This window comes from Simochromis diagramma, unplaced genomic scaffold, assembly GCF_900408965.1.
Source record: "Simochromis diagramma unplaced genomic scaffold, fSimDia1.1 OVJJ01000388.1, whole genome shotgun sequence".
In the NCBI taxonomy this organism is placed as follows: Eukaryota; Metazoa; Chordata; class Actinopteri; order Cichliformes; family Cichlidae; genus Simochromis; species Simochromis diagramma.
The window spans coordinates 266,444-275,184 of NW_024387093.1; the positions used below are offsets into that span (position 1 = coordinate 266,444).

At 39.0% G+C, this 8,741-nt stretch overlaps 1 protein-coding gene across 1 annotated transcript; it reads left to right on the plus strand.

Annotated features, from left to right (window-relative positions):
• Window positions 1-4,447: 4,447 nt before the first annotated feature.
• LOC120742799 (leukocyte immunoglobulin-like receptor subfamily A member 5) lies at window positions 4,448-8,677 on the plus strand. The gene is made up of 4 exons (XM_040046237.1): window positions 4,448-4,540; window positions 4,896-4,928; window positions 7,310-7,576; window positions 8,418-8,677. The coding sequence occupies exons 1-4, from the start codon at window positions 4,504-4,506 to the stop codon at window positions 8,672-8,674; spliced, it is 594 nt and encodes a 197-aa protein (XP_039902171.1). The 5' UTR covers window positions 4,448-4,503; the 3' UTR covers window positions 8,675-8,677.
• The last annotated feature ends 64 nt before the right edge of the window (window positions 8,678-8,741 follow it).

An 8,741-nucleotide genomic window follows, 5' to 3' on the forward strand; every position in this document is an offset into this window, starting at 1 on the left:
GTATCTGAAATAAAATTCATCGGTGTGATAATACATCACAAACTATGCTGGATTCACCACACTTATATCAAAGGCAAATATCAAAGTCTCTGGCAATTCTCTACAAGGTTAAGGATCTCATCAATCAAACATCATTATATTATCTATTGTTCTATTATGCTGTACATGACATACTGTGTGGAAGTGTGGGGAAAGACGTATAAAACACACACCCATCCAATATAGATTCTGCAAAAAAGAGCAATAAGCATAAGAAATAAAACTAGTTCAAGAGAACCATTAAATCCACTTTTTATCAAATTAAATAGTCTCAAATTTAAAGATTTGGTTGACCTCAGAACTGTGCAAACAATGTACAAATTAGCAAATAAATCTTTGCCCCACAAATTCAGAACTTGTTCCATATAAGACCAAATACTCATGAGAGGAATCCTTATGTTCAGCAAGCCAATAGTAAGGACAAATGTAAAATATCACAGCATTACAGTCAGAGGAGTTAGTGTGTGGAACACCTGTACAGATGAAATCAAGACAAGTACATCAGTACAAAAATTCACACAATTGCTTAAAATTATAAATTGCATGAATATAGGAAATCTTCCTCTCAGTGACTGAGTTGTCTCATTGTGTCCTCATTCTAATAGATCAAGGCCAGAGTAACCAAAGCTTAACCAAAGTATTTATTAGGGTGTTTGTCACATAAAATAAGATCAGAGATTAAGCAGATGTTAAACACAGGATGCTTAGTTTATGTAAAAATGTTGTTTGTTGTTGTTTTGGTTTACATGCTGCAAATGGTTTTATTTGTGTATGTTCATGTGTTAGACTTGTACATAGTTAAACATGTATGGATCAAATAATGTTGAATTCTAGCTATGGATCTGTAAGCAATTACATTTGCAATTACATGGGCTAGGAACAGGAAAAGGGCGATTGTGGCTCAAGAGTTGGGTGTTTGTCTTGTAATCGGAAGGTTGCCGGTTCGAGCCCCAGCTCAGACAGTCTCGGTCGTTGTGTCCTTGGGCAAGACACTTCACCTACCACCTACTGGTGATGGCCAGAGGGGCCGATGGCGCGATATGACAGCCTCGCTTCTGTCAGTCTGCCCCAAAGCAGCTGTGGCTACAACTGTAGCTTGACTCCACCAGTGTGAATGTAAAGGTGAATGAATAGTGGTATTGTAAAGCCCTTTGAGGGGTCCTGAAAAGCGCTATATAAATGCAAACTATTATTATTAAAAGTGTAAACTTCATCCTACTCCTTTTCCAGCACACACATTCATAAATATATATATATATATATATATATATATATATATATTCTAACTATCTATAAATTAAAGATCAAACTGCAAACATGACAATACAGAATAATGCCGACACACAGGGCGGCAGCTACAGTGCCCACATGTGTGTGAAGGGTTGTTGGTGGTTGCTGTCTGTTCTGCAACAGGTTTATTTTTAATCCACTGAATGGCCTCATATTCGACTGGGCCACATAGAAAAGAGGAAATGCAGCCTGTGGTTTGAGACAACAGTTTTGTGTGTGGCAATCTCTTATTTTAAGCCATCAGTATCCAGCAAACATAAGGTCCTAAAGCACACTGCACTTTATTGTCCTCTTCATACCTTGATGAGGACAATACTTTAGACCAGCGGTCCCCAACCCCCGGGCCTCGGACCGGTACCGGTCCGTGAGTCGTTTGGTACCGGGCCGCAAGACTTGAGGCTGAGGTGTGAAATGTATGGTTTTCAGGGTTTTTATCGGTTTTCAGCGTTATTTTGTTATCGTTTTTATCGTTTACTCGGTTTTCCTGGGTCTTTTCACGTGTGTTATGAATAAATCTTCTTTTTTTCGGTACCGGTACTAGTTTTATTTTGTTGTATTCATCCGCGACACCTTAAAGGCCGGTCCATGAAAATATTGTCGTGCATAAACCGGTCCATGGCGCAAAAAAGGTTGGAGACCGCTGCTTTAGACTATTAACATGTCAGTAAGATGTAAAGGTTTAATGATTGAGACCATGAACATATGCAGAAAGTGTTTAGACTCTGACCTGTAGATCAGACTGTGACAGGAAGGATCACTTCTCAAAATGATGGAAAATATTGTGTAAACATTGTTATTTGTATAACTGCAAGTTCACACAGAGCTGCAGTCTTATCTGCACCATCTCTGCACTGAAACAAACCTCAATGATCTTTTGTTGTTTTCTTCATCAGCCTGCAGAGTTAAAATGAGGAAGAACATTTGCTATAGAAACTGTGCTTTAACTGCTACATTAACTATTTACAGGTATTAAAGTAAAAGAAAAAAAGATTACACATCTTTACTGTAACAGTGTCAGAGCTGACAGGTGGGGAGGTCCAGACTAGGAAGAAGAAATTAGAAGAACGAAAGAGAAGGAAAGAGAGAGAAAGAGAAAAAAGAGGTAGCGATACAGAAAAAACAGCACCTGAAAGAGAGCAGAAGGAAGACAGAGACCCCATGAGGAGAGCTTCTGAGAACCAGAGGCAACGGGCAGCCGACCCTCCCAGAGACCAGGGACCCGTCACAAGCTGAGGACAGGGCCCAGGGCTGTGATCACATGCACATAATACAAGGCAAACAATCATCCACATCAACCCACTGCTCTAAAACACTTCAAAAACTCTGGTGTGGATGTGGTGTCTGGTGTGGTTACTTACTCGTTATCAAACTTCAGTAAATGTAAAGAGGAAGTGGAAGTTTGCTCCAGTTATAAGTGAACTGTTTAACACAATGAAGCAACATGTGGTTTGTTGCAATGCTTTGTGCATTTTCTCAGTAGACTTTTACGATTTAAAGTTACTATGGCAACATGAGTAAAAAAAGGGCAAAGGTCTATCAGGAATAATTATTATAACATTAGATACACAGAAAAAAACATCCGTCTACAGTCATGTTGTAGGTAATACACCACAGTATCTTCTGATCTATTAGTCTACACATCACTGAATCATTTGGACAGATTAACATTTGTGGAATCACACAGTGTTTAAGTCTCAGTTATTTTTATGTTGACTGGAAAGTGTAAGTTGAAACTTCTGTGATCTGGAAGACTTTGTGATGACCCACAGGTAAGTCTCTGTGTGCCTGTGATCAGTTATCTGTAACTCAGTTTTCTTCATTTGTTACCATCGAGGCCTGAAACTATCAGCTTCATAATAAAGGTCACCTTTGTTTGGTACTCTGAGTCCTGCTTTGCAAGGGTGGCTGTCGCTCAGGTGGTAGAGCTGAGCATCTACTGATTGGAGGGTTGCTGGTTCAATTCCTGGCTTCCCCTAGTCTGCTTATCACATATTTTGGGCAAGATACTAACCCCAAATTGCTCTCTGAGGCATCCATCGGAGTGTGAATGTTTGTCACAAAGCACTAAGAAAAATGTGCTAGTGTGAATGGGTGAATGCACAAGTTGTGTGAAGCGCTCAGAAGAGTAGAAAAAGTGCTGTATAAGAACCATTTAGCATGTGGGTCTGCTTTTTGAACTGACTCTGGACACAATCACATGATCTTGGTTGGTAACATGTGGTGTTCAACACAAACATCATTATTACAGTGTTTCAATCATTATTTCACATCATCAGTTTGTTTTATTTTATTGTGTTTACATGTAGTCAGAGGCTGAGGTCAGTGTGCATCTGCACATACATGTCAAAGCAAGACAAAGAACAGTCTGCAGAATAAATGAGTTCCTGCTTTACTTTGAAATGACAACAGATAATAAATATAACTTTGAATTTATCTATGAATTTAATTGTTCTTTAGTTGGTGAAACATAAAGGTCTTTAGTCTCACGTCAGCCACACACTGAGTCATTTCCTGTGTTTGGGTCTCCACCAAACTTAAAACCAGAATTTAACCACAAGGTGGAAACTTTCACAGGTCTGAGGTCAAAGGAGCCTTTTTCACTATATTACTGCATGATGATGTTTCAGCTAAGAGTCGAATAAAATAAAAACATTTTAATGCAGCCTAAAGTAAGAATTTAATTTTAATTCAGCAGTTAAACAATTAAAAGGAGAAAAATGATTTAAAATGGCTTTAGTGAAAATACACGCACCGAAGTAGAAAAGCTGTTTTGGTATATTCACTCTCAGTGACTCCCAGTCTGCAGAAACCTACCAGGAGACAAATATTAGTGGATATTGCACCCAAAAAATACCCCAAACGGGCAAAAGAAATATCCTGACATGAAGCACAACAACTTTATATATATAGAGAAAGGAAACAACACAACACAAGAAACAAGCTTCTATGTTTGCAGTGGACAGGAAATATAAACATGCCAACCAACTGCTGCGGTCAAAGCTACAGGAGCTGTTTGAGTTTTGTGTGTAACGGCAGGAAGCACAGAGAGACCAATCAGAATAAGAGCCTGTAGAAAAACTCTTGTTGTATCTATATTAAACACAACTTCTCTTTATTGCAAACTAAAACTGTTTGATTATCTGAGGATCAGAGTGCAGCAGGCTGGATGTGACGATGGGGCACTCTTTGCTCTGCATGATGGGCTTTTTCTGTAAGTACACGTCTGACATTGTTTGAACGGCAGCGATTAATGAAAATGTTCTGATCTGTGAGAATTACAGTGAGTCACTGCTTTAACCTGTTTACCTGAGAGCTGGAACAAAGCAGACTTGTGATTCTTTAAGTGTTTAAATGTTTGATACGCTGCTGCTTTTTGCATCACTTATAGTTACACACTGTGTTACAACAGTTTGAGTTATTATGTTTGAGCCTGTTTGACAAACAGAAGCACAGAAATTTGGTGATTACTGTTCATCTGGAAATGTATCTTTAGAAAGTCTTACTTTATATTGTTTTTGATCTTGTCAGTTGTATAATGTCTGATGAGGTTTTATTCATTATTTTAGTGCTCAGTACTGTCATCTGTGGAAATGCTGAAGGTAAGAAATGATTAGTTTCTTCCTGTTCATATATGTAGCTGTTATCTCCTATAATGTGCTCAATATATCCTCCCTGTGTTTACATGTTATCTTCTGCACAGACTCAATGCTTCTATTCAGCCTGTGCAGTTAAACATAAATGGCTTCAGTAAGCGCTCCATGTGGAGACTGTGGCGTTCTTCAGAGCTTTTACTGATGTACCATTTGTACCACTTTCAGTCTGTAAAACTGTAACAACAAAACAGAGCAGGTACATTTAATCTCAGTGTAGATGCACACATGTCACATGACCAATGCAAGATCACAACATTAACAATAAATGGACAAAGCCTGTCAAGTGACGTAAATACAAATACCACATGCTGACATGTTTTATGCTAACAAGCAAAACAAAGCACTAACAGTTAGCTTACAGTAGTAATGTAACAAACTTCACAGACCCACAAGCAGAGCACTAATATGTAGAAACAATCCATCATCTGCCCAAACTTACACTTTATCCCATCTCAAGAGCAGCAGATGCAGAACTATCACAGACACGGAGCTCTAGCCATTATTACGGCACTTCCTCCATTTAACCACTAGATGGCGGACTTTGACATGAGCGGACCAGGAAGAAGCGGATGAAAAATGTGACCCGTCATATAACAAACTTGAAACAAACTATATTTCAGGAATAACCTGAGGGACAAAATATTGTATATGATACAGCTCACACTCCACTGCATTTATTGTTTAAAATACTAAAATGATCATATCAAGAGTGCAACCATGTGAGCAGATGTTTCAGCTGCTACACAAACTTTACATTTACTAGAGTTTGTTTCCTTGAAACTGACTGATTTCCTGATTGAAACAGTTATGATTCACAAGATTGCACTTCTGCTGTGACAGATCCACAAGGGAATTTGGAGAGTTTTCTATAGTAGAGGGTTCATAAACCCTGCGCTCAGGCTCACAGGCTCAGGCTTTTTCTCACGCTCAGAACAAACCACCAGGTGGCGTATACTCACTCATTTAAGTGACGTTATTCTGCTGGTGGTGGTTATGTCAATAGAAACCAGGCTCACCTGCTCCCAGTCATTTCAAACTATTTACAGAACAATCAGCTGTTCTTTATTCAATAAGATGCCACACAAATTATTTGTGCCACTCCAAAAAAATAATTTCTGTCCACTGTAAAGGAGAACATCACAGCCTGATACCTGCAGGTCTGACAGCAGCAGGTGTATCACTCCGTTTTCTACCTGAGACAGCAGTCGCCTCATTGTTCTGACACACAACACAAAACTATCCACAACACTACACACTAACTACACAAAACACACAACTACACACGCTCCAAACACGCTAAAAGTCACAAATCTCTCACATCTTAAAACTCGTGTGCAACTGATATAAGATGCCGTAAGCGAAAGACAGCTTCACCGTCTGTTTTTACGGCGTTACTTATAATGCCGTTATGCCGAAAACTGCAGCTGGAACATCTGTGTGGCAGATGTTGTGGGTTTCTTCTTCTTCCACTAAAAGGATCACAATAACAGCCTCATATTTTTCTAACTTACAAAACTTAAAATTAAGGCCACTCTGACAGCTGACAGCACAACCACACCAGCAGGGGGCAGTGTGACTCTGACCTCTGATGGACTGTGCAGACAGAATCTGATTTCAGAAAAAAAACATCTGACAATGAGATCATCTCTTTGAGCTCTAAGTGCAATCTCTATATCTGATAGAGACATCTACACCTGCAGAGGAAGGAGAAGAAACACAAACTAAAAGTGATTCATTCGTCATTCAGGAAACTGATGAGTTTAAATATTTTTTCCAAGTTTAAAATGGCCTTCTCTGAATTATGGAGGGAATCACTGTTCAAACCAGTACTTAGAAAACTAAATATGTCAAATTAATCATTTTAGGCTCAGTGCGTCCTCAATGAAAACAAAACTTGTTTTGTTGATTTTCAAGTCAAATTGTCTCTAGAATACAAAATTATGATTCCCATTAACAATAGCAATAAACCAGGACAGATATTATAATGATTTTACATTTCTATAATTCTGTTTATGTTATATTATTTTAGTTTTTATTTTATTTTGTTTCTACCAGAGGGTGCTGTGACACCATCAGCGTCTCTATTTCCCAAGGCCTTGTATCAAAACGAGCTTCATGTACTGACTGTGTATTAGCATAAATCTGTGCATACATCTATCCGGTGAACGTTTCATGCACCAATCATTATGTTTTAATGATTGGAAACTAATTTAAAACTGAAGTTGTTTGTACTTTAACAACTGCTGGCTGTTTTGTTGTGACTCTACTCTAATGTCGTGAATTTTTATGTTTCTCTTTTCCTAACTGGATCATTGTTATGTGACCAGTTCCCATTAAGCCCACTGTGACTGTGGAGCCATTCTGGCCTCAGATATACAGCGGTGAGACAGTCACTGTCAGATGTGAGATTCATGGAGGTGAAGGAGCTCAGTGGACGTATGAATGGAGTCCAGACAAGTTAAACACACCTCCAACATCCAGAGAATACACAATCAGCGGTGCTACTGAGTCTGATGGTGGAAGATACAGCTGCCGGGGCAAAAGAGACTCGTCCTGGACGGAGTGGAGTGACAACATCACATTGACTGTATTATGTAAGTGGGATTCACTCATTTGAATTTATTTTGCACAATGTTTCATCGAAGAACACAACAAAATACTTTGTCTTTCAACAAACCTCAAGCTTTTGGTTTTTATTTGAATATCTAAATATTAAATCTGATGTACAACAGCTTTTAATGTAATTATAATAATACACAGCAATCACTCACAGTGAAACATCTGGAGATAAAAACATATAGTATATTACCTGATTTAATTAATTTAATACATTTTTTTTAATTGTCACGCTCCTGGGTCTTTTGACCCAGTGTTCAGTGGGTTTTCTAAGTTCATTTGGTTATTAGTTTCCCCTTGTGTTTTCAACCCCTACGTTAAGTCTCCCTTGTCCTTATGTGTTTTGTGTCTGCATGTCTTTTGTTGTCAAGTTCACGTTGTCATGTCTGCATTTCATTATGTTTCCTGTTTTATTTTGAAAAAGGTCCTATGTTCCTGTGTTTAGTGTGTTTAGTTTTACACTTCCCCTTTGACTCGTTATGCTCATGTTTCAGCTGTTCGTCCATGTGTTGCCACTTCTCCTGATCACCTCGTGTGTGTATTTAAGTCCTCAGTCTTCCCGTGTTCAGTGTTGCGTCCTCCCTCATATATGTCTGTGTGTTGTGTTTGCCATACCTACCAAGTTTATTTGTATTGCCAACATTAGTTTAATTTTCCAGTGTTCAGCAATAAAGCTCCCATTTTGAGTTTCAGCCTGGCCTCTACGTTTGAGTCTGCATTGTGGGACCTTTCATGCCTCCCTCCACACAGACCGTGACATTTATTGTTGATTTTCAAGTGAAATTATCCATCTGCTAATCATATTTTTTGTTTGACCAGCTCCTTCTAAGCCCACTGTGACCCTGCAGCCATCCTGGACTCAGATATACAGCGGTGATACAGTCACTGTCAGATGTGAGATTCAGGGAGGTGAAGGAGCTCAGTGGACGTATGAATGGAGACCAGACAAGTTAAACACACCCCAACATCCAGAGAATACACAATCAGCAGTGCTACTGAGTCTGATGGTGGAGGATACAGCTGCCGGGGCAGAACAGACAGGTTCATCACAGAGTGGAGTGACATCATCACACTGACTGTATCATGTAAGCTGGACATATTTCACTCTTTTTAATTTACATTGCATGATATTTCCAATGACAC